General features: G+C 38.0%; 1 protein-coding gene across 1 annotated transcript in view; it reads right to left on the bottom strand.

The window, feature by feature from the left end:
- The window catches only part of LOC121387647 (low-density lipoprotein receptor-related protein 2-like), a 181,602-nt gene that overhangs the window by 109,077 nt on the left and 57,906 nt on the right, over window positions 1–14,619 (bottom strand). The window contains exons 6-14 of the mRNA XM_041518825.1: window positions 13,854–13,979; window positions 12,108–12,265; window positions 10,266–10,492; window positions 9,299–9,511; window positions 8,080–8,297; window positions 4,244–4,378; window positions 3,432–3,656; window positions 2,805–3,000; window positions 1,367–1,543 (exon numbers count right to left, since the gene is read on the bottom strand). Coding sequence (XP_041374759.1) covers window positions 1,367–1,543; window positions 2,805–3,000; window positions 3,432–3,656; window positions 4,244–4,378; window positions 8,080–8,297; window positions 9,299–9,511; window positions 10,266–10,492; window positions 12,108–12,265; window positions 13,854–13,979 — 1,675 coding nt within the window. The remainder of the gene's footprint in view (window positions 1–1,366; window positions 1,544–2,804; window positions 3,001–3,431; window positions 3,657–4,243; window positions 4,379–8,079; window positions 8,298–9,298; window positions 9,512–10,265; window positions 10,493–12,107; window positions 12,266–13,853; window positions 13,980–14,619) is intronic.

Below are 14,619 nucleotides of genomic sequence, written 5' to 3'. Positions count from 1 at the left end.
AATTATATACTAAAAAACAAAAGAAACATGAATATTCATTTAATTTTAATTTATTCGGTTTGAATCCCACTGTTTTTTTGGGTCTATTAAAATTATCAATGTCAACGTCGTATTATCAATATCATGTGAACATTTTGGTCTCATTTGACAGATTTATTTATTTAATATAGTACAAAATATTCTATATTACGTCACTAAAATTATGTTAAAAGATCACGTTTTATACTCCCTTTGTTGGCTACTTGACAGACTTGACAGTAAAATAACAGAAAACAAGACAAACAAAACAAACAAAACAAACAAAACTCAAAGAACACAAAGTTCAACAATAGCTAACAAGGAAATTTGAAAACAAGAACTTCAAATTAAAACACAAACAATGAAAATTTATCAAAACAAATACAACAAAGAAGATGAAATTACTGTTTAAACTGTCTCCCATTTACTGAAATTAGACAGAAAAAAAAAGAAGGAAAACAAACTCAAATTACTCAATCAAAAATACAAATTAGTTAAGTCTTTTCTTAAATTTCAGATGCATTTTTCTCCCCCAAAGTATAAAAACAATTTAATGTTGTTTGGAGTTCAGAAGTACTGTCAATAATAGCTTAATTCAGATGAATTATGAGTTGCAAGCTGTTTGTAACTCTAGGGATTGAAATGCTGCTTGTAGTAGTTTTAGCCATATAGGCTATTTTTGTCTATGAGATTTAATTTGGTTTGTAATCGTACAAAATTATATTGATGGAAAACAAAATCACGGAATACCTAAATAGTAAAACAAATATTGATTGTAACTGGACACCCTCGGAACCAAGTAGAATGTCCAGTTTTAAGAGGTATCCATTTTTGTATAAGTCAAGTTCTGTACTTTCATCATATTGATCGACCGGTTACTAACCTGTCAAAGTATGCATCCACCCAGTAGAGGTGACTACTGCCATTTTGAGAGGTTAAGTTCTGTACTGATTTTTGAAAAAAAGACCTTGAAAAATGCCTGGTTTTGAGGGAATTCAAGTCTGGTTTTGAGAGGTTAAGTTGTGTACTGATTTTTGAAAAAAAGACCTTGAAAAATGCCTGGTTTTGAGGGAATTCAAGTCTACAGATGGTCTGGTTTTGAGAGGTTAAGTTCTGTACTGATTTTTGAAAAAAAGACCTTGAAAAATGCCTGGTTTTGAGGGAATTCAAGTCTACAGATGGTTTGGTTTTGAGAGGTTAAGTTGTGTACTGATTTTTGAAAAAAAGACCTTGAAAAATGCCTGGTTTTGAGGGAATTCAAGCCTACAGATGGTCTGGTTTTGAGAGGTTACACTGTATATATGATACTGCTGAATTCTTTCGGCATATTGACCGACCGGTTACTAACCTGTCAAAGTATGCATCCACCCAGTAGAGGCGGCTACTGCCGAAGTCGATGCACAAACCATTGGGCCAGCCAAGCTGATGTCCGCGGATTCTCGTGACGTTGGTGCCGTCGGTGTAGGCACGTGCGATGTACGCAGACTGCATGGAGTTCCGCAGCCAATCAGAGAAGAACAAATAGCTGAAATAGAACAAAAGAAAGGAAGGTAACAGACACTTCAGCACATTTAAAACTACGGATATCTAAAGTAAAACCAAAAATAAAATAAAGTTTGTTTTAATGACACCACTAGAGCATTGATTAATTAGTCATCTGCTAGTGCATATCAAATATTTGTTAATTCATGCCTGTAGTCTTTACAGAAAATGCACTAAATGTTTCGACTAGCAGCAAGAGATATTTTATAACAACTTTGTTATATACAGAACAGCACGTACCACATCTTTTGATATACCAGATGTGGTGGCAATGGTTGGGATGGCAAAAAAAACCTCAATTTCGTTTCATTTCAGCTTATTTTCGTGCCTATATCTAATTAAAGTTCAAGCATGCTGTCCTAGGCACACACCTCAGTTATCTGGGCTGTCTGTCCAGGACAGTGGGTTAGATAGTTGTTAATGGTTAGTGAGAGAGAAGAGGGTACATAGTGGCCTTACACCTACCCATTGAGTCGTTAAAACCCAGTACCTACCATCCTTATGTCCAATGGCTTAACCACGACACCACCGAGGGCGGTAAAAAGTTAACTGATGCATTCACCGAGGAAGGTTCGATCCTATGTTCCAAGCACCTCGGATGAGTGCTCTACCAACTGAGCTGAATCTTGCTCCCAGTAGAACAAAATTAAGGGAGGTGTGTTTTGGGCCTTAACCTATACAGCCCTGTGTATGTAATAAACTTGTTTTATCAACAGTGCTTTCAACTGAACTCTTAATAAGCGAGATATGGACTTTTGTTAGATGCCCAGAGGTCGTTTTATTAGGAAGAGTGCAATGTAATAAACTTGAAGACAGGCTATGTCTGTTTATTGCAATTGAGCCTCTAGGACAGTCTAGCAATATGTTTATTTCTATTGGCAGTTTGGATGTTTCGTGAAACTGCACGTGCTCGTTGTATCTTGTGTGATCCAAGCTGTTTGGAGGATCATGCTTTTCTTGTGCTTTGTTTTGTGCTATAAAAATGGGGCGTTTCGTAAACGCAGTTTGTCTTTTCATTTGGGAGCAGTTTGATCATAAATATAAATGTTATAATAATTGGGAGGGTAATTTAAGTTATTGAGATAATGTTGGGAAGGGTTTTATTTTAGTAGATAAAACAGCTTGGATCAATTCAGTAATATAACTTAGTAATAAATATATCATTGTAAAGCGTATTGTTTGTTATTTATTTTTATAGTTTATAGCGGGTTTCATTCTTATTTCGGTTCATTACATGTACGAACCCTTTAAGTGGATGTACGACGACTGATCTGGGATTCCCCAGTTCGGAGATGATGTCACGGCGATCCCCCGGGTTCCTCAGTCGGACCACAGACAGAGAGCTGCGTGCATAGTCAGTGAAGTAGAGATTCTTGCTGATCCAGTCGATCGACATCCCCTCCACAGACCGGATACTGTTCACTACCAGCGGGGTCGGCTCTGTCCAACACAAGAAAAACACATTATTAAATACATTTTATTTAAAATTAAAAACGAAACATATGATTAAATACATTTTATTTAAAATTAAAAACAAAACATATGATTAAATACAACAGTGGTTCGAATCCCATCAGAACTGGCTCACACATTCATTCATCGTTCTCATCTACCACCCTCTATCTATTATTCTCATTATCGTAATATAAAAAAAACCCCACTATTATCAACATTTTTAGAAGCATACAAAGCATAATATGAATTTTTGCCAGAAACAAATATACAAATGCCGATATTCTGAACAACAAAATGAATTTAATATGTAATCTTAGTCATTCAAAAAGCTATCTAGTAAGAAACAGGTTACAATGGATGCAAACTCAACCTAGTCCTTTAACCCATTATGGGGTGTAATGGGGGGGGGGAGTCACCTGAATCTCCAATCTTTGCCTGATAAATCACTCGGTTTCTGACATCGGAGAAATAAACAGTCTCATTCTCGGCATCGTAATCCACTGCAACATAGTTCATGCCCATTCGACCGCGACGGTGGCCAATGATCGGAGGAATGCAGTCAACATCGTAAGATGGGGATTCCTCCAACGCGATGCCTCGAACCGACTGCATCGACGCAAACAGGATGAAATGGTTGATTTCTGAAACAACAATAAAATGTGTTGGGTCTGATTAAAAAAAGAATGAATGAATGAATGAATGAATGAATGAATGAATGAACAAATTAATAATATGGGAGGTCTACAAGGAAATTGTCTGACATGTTATATATTTATCACAAAAGATCTTAATTAATTAATTAATTAACAAATTAATAATATTATTGGTCTACAAGGAAATTGTCTCGCAAGTTATATATTTACCACAACATCTTGAATTTGATATATATGACTCATAAGTACTGAAAGTTCTCTTAAACAAAGTAAAGACTGAAATAAAAATCAATAAAATTCACAGGGAACATTTTGTTCAGATACTTATTAGCGATTCACTATGCATGTTTCTAAGATTGCTGCACAATTCTAAAACATTAAATAGTAGTTTGCTAAAAAAAAAAATTTTAATCATTACAACTGCTGGTAATCAAAATTTAAAAAACAATAGGTTTTTTCAATTCTATATTTATTAGTTTAGTAGTTGCTAATTAGATAGAAATTTTAGAAACAAAATATTTTCTTTTTCTATGATGAAGTTGATATAGTGATTTACATGTGAGCATCATACGTACTTGTACAGTTGACCTGGTCCTTCTCGAGTGTAAAGCCCGCTCCGCACACGCACCGGTAACCCAGCCCGCTGTTGTCTGTGGTGTGGGTCACCACGCAGATGTGCTGACACAGACTCTTCTCACAAGGGTTGCTTTCTGAAACCAAACACGACAGAAAGAAAGAAATGTTTTATTTAACAACACACTCAACACATTTTATTTACAGTTATATGGCGTCAGATATATGGTTAAGGGCCACACACATATTGAGAGAGGAAACCCGCTGTCGCCACTTCATAGGCTACTCTTTTCGATTAGCAGCAAGGGATCTTTTATATGCACCATCCCACAGACAGGGTAGTACATACCATGGCCTTTGATATACCAGTCGTGGTGCACTGGCTGGAACGAGAAATAGACCAATGGTCCCACCGACGAGGATCGATCCCAGACCGACCGCGCATCGAACGAGCGCTGTACCACTGGGCTACATCCCGCCCCAAAATACGACAGATTAAAAGGATTGTGCAAAGGTGTTATTAAACAGATATTGGTTTTCTTGACTCGTATAACAAAAGTGGTGGTATGTGCTATCCCATCTGTGGGAAAGTGCGTATAGAAGATCTCTTTCTGCATTAAAAAAAATGTAGCGGGTTTCCTCTGAAGACAAAGAGTTTGGTTTTGTTTAACGACACCACTAGAGCACATTGATTCATTAATCATCAGTTATTGGATGTCAAACATTTCGTAATTTTTACATAGTCATCAGAGGAAACCCGCTACATTTTTTCTAATGCAGCAAGGGATCTTTTATATGCACTTTCCCACAGACAGAATAGCACATACCACTGCCTGTGATATACCAGTCATGGTGCACTGGCTGGAACGAGAAATAGCCCAATGAGCCCACCGACGGGGACTGATCCCAAACTGACCGCGCATCAAGTGAGCACTGAAGATAATGTGTACAAATTACCAATGTTTGACATTCAGTAGTTAATAATTAATGAATCATAGAATAGAATAGATGTTTAACGACACCCCACAATTAATGAATCATAGAATAGAATAGATGTTTAACGACACCCCACAATTAATGAATCATAGAATAGAATAGATGTTTAACGACACCCCACAATTAATGAATCATAGAATAGAATAGATGTTTAACGACACCCCACAATTAATGAATCATAGAATAGAATAGATGTTTAACGACACCCCACAATTAATGAATCATAGAATAGAATAGATGTTTAACGATACCCCACAATTAATGAATCAATGAGTTCTATTAAGTGGTGTCAATGAACAAAGCAAACTTTAACTGAAAACTGCGAGTCTGACAATGATGATTAATCAATGTGCTCTAGTGGTGTCATTAATTAATAACAAACTTTGACTGAAAACTGCGAGTATGACAGTGATGATTAATCAATGTGCTCTAGTGGTGTCATTAATTAATAACAAACTTTAACTGAAAACTGCGAGTCTGACAATGATGATTAATCAATGTGCTCTAGTGGTGTCATTAATTAATAACAAACTTTAACTGAAAACTGCGAGTCTGACAATGATGATTAATCAATGTGCTCTAGTGGTGTCATTAATTAATAACAAACTTTGACTGAAAACTGCGAGTCTGACAATGATGATTAATCAATGTGCTCTAGTGGTGTCATTAAATAATAACAAACTTTATTTATATCAGACTGAAAACTGCGAGTTTGACAGTGATGACTAACCCATCAATTTGTGCTCTAGTGGTGTCATTAATTAATAACAAACTTTGACTGAAAACTGCGAGTCTGACAATGATGATTAATCAATGTGCTCTAGTGGTGTCATTAAGCATCACAAACAAACAGAGGATTTTTATACTTTCTCACAAACTTGACACAGCTGTGGTATGTGATATGCACTTTCTCACAAACTTGACACAGCAGAGGATGTTTTATAAGCACTTTCTCACAAACTTGACACAGCAGAGGATGTTTTATAAGCACTTTCTCACAAACTTGACACAGCAGAGGATGTTTTATAAGCACTTTCTCACAAACTTGACACAGCAGAGGATGTTTTATAAGCACTTTCTCACAAACTTGACACAGCAGAGGATGTTTTATAAGCACTTTCTCACAAACTTGACACAGCAGAGGATGTTTTATAAGCACTTTCTCACAAACTTGACACAGCAGAGGATGTTTTATAAGCACTTTCTCACAAACTTGACACAGCAGAGGATGTTTTATAAGCACTTTCTCACAAACTTGACACAGCAGAGGATGTTTTATATGCACTTTCTCACAAACTTGACACAGCAGAGGATGTTTTATAAGCACTTTCTCACAAACTTGACACAGCAGAGGATGTTTTATAAGCACTTTCTCACAAACTTGACACAGCAGAGGATGTTTTATAAGCACTTTCTCACAAACTTGACACAGCAGAGGATGTTTTATAAGCACTTTCTCACAAACTTGACACAGCAGAGGATGTTTTATAAGCACTTTCTCACAAACTTGACACAGCAGAGGATGTTTTATAAGCACTTTCTCACAAACTTGACACAGCAGAGGATGTTTTATAAGCACTTTCTCACAAACTTGACACAGCAAAGGATGTTTTATAAGCACTTTCTCACAAACTTGACACAGCAGAGGATGTTTTATAAGCACTTTCTCACAAACTTGACACAGCACAGGATGTTTTATATGCACTCTCTCACAAACTTGACACAGCAAAGGATGTTTTATATGCACTCTCTCACAAACTTGACACAGCAAAGGATGTTTTATATGCACTTTCTCACAAACTTGACACAGCAAAGGATGTTTTATATGCACTCTCTCACAAACTTGACACAGCAAAGGATGTTTTATATGCACTTTCTCACAAACTTGACACAGCAGAGGATGTTTTATAAGCACTTTCTCACAAACTTGACACAGCAAAGGATGTTTTATATGCACTTTCTCACAAACTTGACACAGCAAAGGATGTTTTATATGCACTTTCTCACAAACTTGACACAGCAAAGGATGTTTTATATGCACTTTCTCACAAACTTGACACAGCAAAGGATGTTTTATATGCACTTTCTCACAAACTTGACACAGCAAAGGATGTTTTATATGCAATTTCTCACAAACTTGACACAGCAGAGGATGTTTTATAAGCACTTTCTCACAAACTTGACACAGCAAAGGATGTTTTATAAGCACTTTCTCACAAACTTGACACAGCAAAGGATGTTTTATATGCACTCTCTCACAAACTTGACACAGCAAAGGATGTTTTATATGCACTTTCTCACAAACTTGACACAGCAAAGGATGTTTTATATGCAATTTCTCACAAACTTGACACAGCAAAGGATGTTTTATATGCACTTTCTCACAAACTTGACACAGCAAAGGATGTTTTATATGCACTTTCTCACAAACTTGACACAGCTAAGGATGTTTTATATGCACTTTCTCACAAACTTGACACAGCTAAGGATGTTTTATATGCACTTTCTCACAAACTTGACACAGCTAAGGATGTTTTATATGCACTTTCTCACAAACTTGACACAGCAAAGGATGTTTTATATGCACTTTCTCACAAACTTGACACAGCAAAGGATGTTTTATATGCACTTTCTCACAAACTTGACACAGCAAAGGATGTTTTATATGCACTTTCTCACAAACTTGACACAGCAAAGGATGTTTTATATGCACTTTCTCACAAACTTGACAGGCTGCGGTATGTGCTGTCCTGTCAATGAGAAAATGCAGGTGAGTTCTCTATCATTGAATCTACATCCACCTAAAACTTCAACTGTATACTTATCACCCTCGTTATCTTACTTCTAGTGCCGGACGTCTGGACGGATGGATGAAAAACACGGACGCTGGTTGGCTTGCTCGACGCTTCGTGGTAGATCTGCCGAACCGTGACCGGTTTCTTGAACTTGTTGGCTGACAGGAGACCCATTTTAGTGACGTCCGCCCAGTAGACCTGGTCCTCGAACACGGTGAGACTAACTCCCGACGGAATATTCATACCACCCGACACTACAATACGTCTAATAATCAAAAAAAGATAAGAAGAGAAAATTACCACAAGAAACAATAAATATATAAGATTTTTGCCTTCCAGTTCTGTACCTAAAAATTAGTTTCTTATCAAAGCCTAGGCATCAACTGGTCCTATTCAAAGCAGAAATATTGGCTAATTTTGCCACAATAGTCATGAATGCTAAATTAGCAAGTGTCTTGGATAAATGAAAGATATTACATGGTCACCAATGGCAACCATATTTTTTAGTATACACCTTGAAAATAATAGCGTTAACTGGGGTGCTGAAAGTACTCACCCGCTCGTCAAATGCCAGTAAACATTCTGACGGACAAGTTAAAAAATGCAACTACCAGTCCAACAGGCGATCTGTCTTTCTTCATTTTGGTAGTCACGTGATGCTGATGACTTGCCAGTTGTTCTTAATAATGTTTTGTCAATATATCTATATATATCATTTTAAGTGAAGACACTGTATATTATAATATTATTAATAGTATATCATTCTATTGACTGGCGGAATAGTAGAAATTATTGTGGGCTAGTAAATTGTAGCTGGTTCTGGTCTGGCAGGCTAGTGAAATATGTTCCATTTCTGCACCCCTGCATTAATCACCAATGGCTAAAAATTGACCTATACCTTAAAGGCATATTGTCACAGACCACTGACCTAGTACATGGCCTAACAAAGTATTACTTAAAAAGATATATATTTTATTTGTCCCTAAATGTACTTTATTCTATGTAACCACACTTATTAATGATATTTTGTCAAAATAACTGAATTACGGCAATGGTCCATAATTCAAAAACTAACATTGCCGAGAGGGTTGACATGGATTTCACTCCATCATGGTGTAGCTAAATGTGATGCAATAGCTAGATTTAGTCTGTAAAAATTAATGTAATTTTGATTTATTAATCATTTTTAGAGAAATACGGTCCTTAAATCTGTGACAGTATGCCTTTAAGTACGGGCCATTTTTATTGTTAACTTCTCATACAAACCTGTTCAATCCAAAGTAGTCAACAGTTTCGAGGTGATCGAGGTGCGAGTCTATCCAGAACAGTCTCTTTGTGGTGGTATCAACAGACAAGCTGGTCGGGGCCAGGATCTTAGACAGCTTCAAATTCACTCTGTGACTCCCGTCCATGAATACGCGCACGATCCGCGCAGAATTCCGTCTCAGCTTGCTGCCCATGTCTGCATAAAACAGGAATCTGAAAGAGTTAGAGTTCACAACATTGAGATATGAAAGAGTTGGAGTTCACCATATTGAGATATGAAAGAGTTATAGTTCATGATATTGAGATCTAAAAAAGTTGGAGTTCATGACACTGAGATCTGAAAGAGTTAGTTAATGACACTGCACTCTGAAAGAGTTAGAGTTCATGACATGAGATCTGCAAAAGTTGGAGTTCATGACATTAAGATCTGAAAGAGTTATAGTTCACGACATTAAGATATGAAAGAGTTAGTTTATGACATTGAGATCTGAAAGAGTTATAGTTCATGACATTGAGATCTGAGAGTTAGAGTTCACAATATTGACACATGAAAGTTATAGATCACAACATTGAGATCTGAGAGTTAAACTTCATGACACTGAGATCTGGGAGTTAAACTTCACGACATTGAGATCTGGGAGTCAAACTTCACAACATTGAGATCTGGGAGTTAAACTTCACGACATTGAGATCTGGGAGTTAAACTTCACGACATTGAGATCTGGGAGTTAAACTTCATGACATTGAGGTTGAGAGAGCTCACGACATTGACCTCTGAGAAAGCCACAACACTGAGATCTGAGAGAATTTATTTTGTTACAATTTATTTTGTATATCATTATCGAGCATTTATATTTTATTATTTATACATGCATTAAACTGCCACCACAAAATGAGTTAAATTTCGAAGACCTATATTACTGTGTTATATTTCACTGTAAGATATAAAAAAGATGCGAAACCCTACCCGACGGACGCGTCAATGGTGACCGATGACGGAGACTTGATCTCGTTGGAGATGATGTTGCGCTGCAGGCCGCTGTCCAGCGAGAGGAGGTCGATTCGGATCGAGTCCTTGTCGAGGATGTACAAGTTGTTGCCGATCCAGTCATACGCCAAGCTGTGGGGCTGGGCCATTCCTTTCACAGGCAGCAGCGTCTGTACGGATGTGTCTGCTAAATTGCTTTTATATATCTGTAAAAACAAAGTTATCAGAAAGTAACATAAGTGTACGAGACCCCCTCGCCCCTCTCAGTGCTGGAGCAAAACCTCAAATTCAGGCAAAAATTATACATATATTCTGGCAAAATGTGCTAACCTGAGACCTTTTTACCATGTATTTCCATCACACTACCCTCAGAATTAGTTCTAAATCATGTAAAAATGTGAAGTGATTCATTAGCAACCTTATATACATGTACATATGTACTTGCTGGTAATAATGTGAAGTGATTCATTAGCAACCTTATATACATGTACATATGTACTTGCTGGTAATAATGTGAAGCGATTCATTAGCAACCTTATATACATGTACATATGTACTTGCTGGTAATAATGCTAATATGAATAAATGTAGTGATCCAGATTTGGTCATTTTCATTTAATTTGGGCAAATACCAGTCTGCCCCCCCCCCCCCCCCCCCCCCCCTATGTACACCCGTATGCCTATGGAAATTAAAGAAATAAACATGAACGTGCTCTGTTGTGCAAGATATCATTACTACATGTATATTACTGCTACTATTACTACTATTATTATTATTATTTGAACATTATTTGAAAATTAGATATCGGTATTTAACAAAACAGGATGACAGATACTAAAATGTTTTACTAAAATTTTGTTTTGTTTAACGACACTACTAGAGCACATTGATTAATCAAGCATCGGCTATTGGATGTCAAACATTTGGTCATTCTGACTCGTAGTCATCAGAAGAAACCAGATACATTTTTCCTAATGCAGCAAGGGATCGTTTATATGCACTTTCTCACAGAGAGGAAAGCACATACCACATCCTTTGTCCAGTTGTGGTGCACTGGTTGGAATGAGAAAAACCCAATCAGTTGAATGGATCCACCGAGGTGGTTCAATGAAGCGATACAAACACCTTAAGCGAGCGCTCAACCAACTGAGCTAAATCCTGTCCCCCATATTCAGGGCTTTAGATGACACTAATATGGGCACATCACGGATTTTTTGTCTGTTCTGAGCACACCCAATGTACAAGGTCTTTTTCGTTAATCAATGTTAATAATAGCTGGTAAAGCGGTGTACATATTCAGACCTGCATCTTATATATTACAGCTTCACATTCCACTGATGTTGAGGTGAAATTTTTAGAGGTTAGTATGTTTGTATTCAATTTGGGCTTGCTTATTTTGTGCATACTCATTTTGGGCACATCCTTTATTCCCTCAGCTTTGGTGCAATCTAAAGCCCAGATGATGATGATGATGATACTACTACTACTACTACTACTACTACTACTTCTACTACTATTTCTACTACAACTACTGCTACTACAACCACAAACACAACTACTACAACCACAACTACAACCACAACAACTACTACTACTACAACTACTACTACAAAAACTACTACTACTACAACTACAACAACTACTACTACCACTACAACTACAACAACTACCACTATTATTGTTACAATGTTAACACTCATAAAGATCCTTTTTTAGGAATTAAGCACCCTCCCCTACCACCACCAGCCCCCCCCCCCACCCCCCCACCCCCAATATCTTGTGTACGAGTCTGAAATAGTATGGCTAATCTTAAGGTTTACCTTGTTATCTTTGGAATTAATAAAAAATAACATCTTTGTTTTAATGTTCATGTCGATATCGGCCACAGAAACGTTGAGAATTGTGCTGGGATTGGAGCCATTACGGTTAACGCTGATTACTTTAGAACCCGTGGAGAATATCAGTTTCATCGAGTCACCTGAAATGTGAAATATTCAGTAAGTAAAAGCTGTTACAAACACAATGTAACGTCAGTGGAAAACTTTGACCGTGGTATTATTAAATCATTAAACAAATAGGTAATGTAAAACATAAAAATGTTTCATAGAAATTAATCATTAAGAACATTCTGGGTTAAAAGACAATTAATAAATAGATGGATGGATGGATGGATGGATGGACACAAGTATGGATGAATGGGATGAATGGCTAAATGGATGGATGGATGGCTAAATGGATGGATGGATGGATGAATAGGATGGATGGATGGATGGACACAAGCATGGATGAATGGGATGAATGGCTAAATGGATGGATGGATGGCTAAATGGATGGATGGATGGATGAATGGATGGATGGATGGATGGATGGATGGATGGGTGGATGGGTGGGTGGGTGGGTGGGTCGATGAATGGATGCATGGATGGATGGATGAATGGGATGAATGGCTCAATGGATGGATGGATGGCTAAATGTATGGATGGATGGCTAAATGGATGGATGGATGGATGGATGAATAGGATGGATGGATGGATGGATGGGTGGGTAGTTGGATGGGTTGATGGATGGATGGATGGACAGACGGACGGATGGATGGGTGGATGGGTGGATGGGTGGGTGGGTGGATGAATGGATGGATGGATGGATGGATGAATGGGATGAATGGCTCAATGGATGGATGGATGGCTAAATGGATGGATGGATGGCTAAATGGATGGATGGATGGATGGATGAATAGGATGGATGGATGGATGGATGGGTGGGTAGTTGGATGGGTTGATGGATGGATGGATGGACAGACGGACGGATGGGATGGACGGGATTTGGGTGGGTGGATGGATGGATGGACAGACGGACAGACAGATGGAAGGACAGATGGATAAATGGAGGAATGGGATGGATGGATGGATGAATGGGATGGATGGATTGGTGGATGGATGGATGGATGGATGGATTGGTGGATGGATGGACGGACGGATGGGATGGACGGGATTTGGGTGGGTGGATGGATGGATGGACAGACGGACAGACGGATGGAAGGACAGATGGATAAATGGAGGAATGGGATGGATGGATGGATGAATGGGATGGATGGATTGGTGGATGGATGGATGGATGGATGGATTGGTGGATGGATGGATGGATGGATGGATGGACGGATGGACGGACGGACGGACGGACGGACGGACAGACGGACGGGCATGGATGAATTGGTGAGTGGGTTCGATAAATAAATAAATAAATGCTGGATTGAAGGATGGATAAATATACTCTCTATAATGACTGATTCACTGAATAAATATATATATTATATCAAGTCTTGCAGGGAACATTTTGTTTTCAAAATTTTAATTAGCAATATTTCTAGTTAATTGAAAATTGATTAGCAATTACTGTTTAATGTTTTAAAATTGTGTAGCGATCTCTGAAACTTGCGCAGCAAATCGTGATGCGATACTGAACAAAATGTTCCCTGTCTTGTAATATAAATTTGAAACCAGTGGGTTAAGAATGATTTTTTAAAAAGTGTACTACATAGTTATACAATATAAAATATAAAGACTCACTGTCCGAGGCACGACATGTTCGGTTTCCGACCAGCGTGTAACCGTCAAAACACGAACACTGATACGACCCCTCAGAGTTGACGCACGTGTGATCACAAAATCCCCAGTGTTCACACTCATTGAAATCTGAAATAAAAGTTAAATTTACGGTAAGCAACATTGTATGTTTTATTTAATGGTTATTATTTCAGCATGTGTGCAGGAATTTTAGTAGGGAGGGGTCTAGACTGGGGTGAGCAAAGTTTGTAAGTGGGAGTCCAGACATTATTTGCTCAAGCACGGAGGGGTATGATCCCCGAATCCCACCCACCCTGCACAAGCGCCTGTTATTAGCTGACAACATCACCGTACATGGCTTTGGTGTTAACATGTATAGGTCACATACACTTACAGCAGATGGTAATCGCATGAGCCTGTAATTTCATTTTCACCTGTTATTTTTAATCTCAATGACATAACTGGAACAAGGAAGGTAATGTTTTATTTAATAATGCACTCAACACAGTTTAATTACAGTTATATGGCATCAGACATATGGATAATGACCACACAAATATTGACAGAGGAAACCCACTGTCACCACTTCATGGGCTATTCTTTTCGGTTAAAGCAAGGGATCTTTTATATGCACCATTCCACAGACAGGGTAGTACATACCACAGCCTTTGATATACCAGTTGTGGTGCACTGGCTGGAATGAGAAATAACCCAATGGTCCCACCGACTGGGATCTATCCTGCATCGAGCGGGTGATTTACCACTGGGC

The sequence above is a fragment of the Gigantopelta aegis genome, chromosome 13 (assembly GCF_016097555.1).
Source record: "Gigantopelta aegis isolate Gae_Host chromosome 13, Gae_host_genome, whole genome shotgun sequence".
NCBI classification, from domain to species: Eukaryota; Metazoa; Mollusca; class Gastropoda; order Neomphalida; family Peltospiridae; genus Gigantopelta; species Gigantopelta aegis.
The sequence above is the reverse complement of the archived record's forward strand: the minus strand, read 5'-3'. Positions and strand labels throughout refer to the sequence as shown.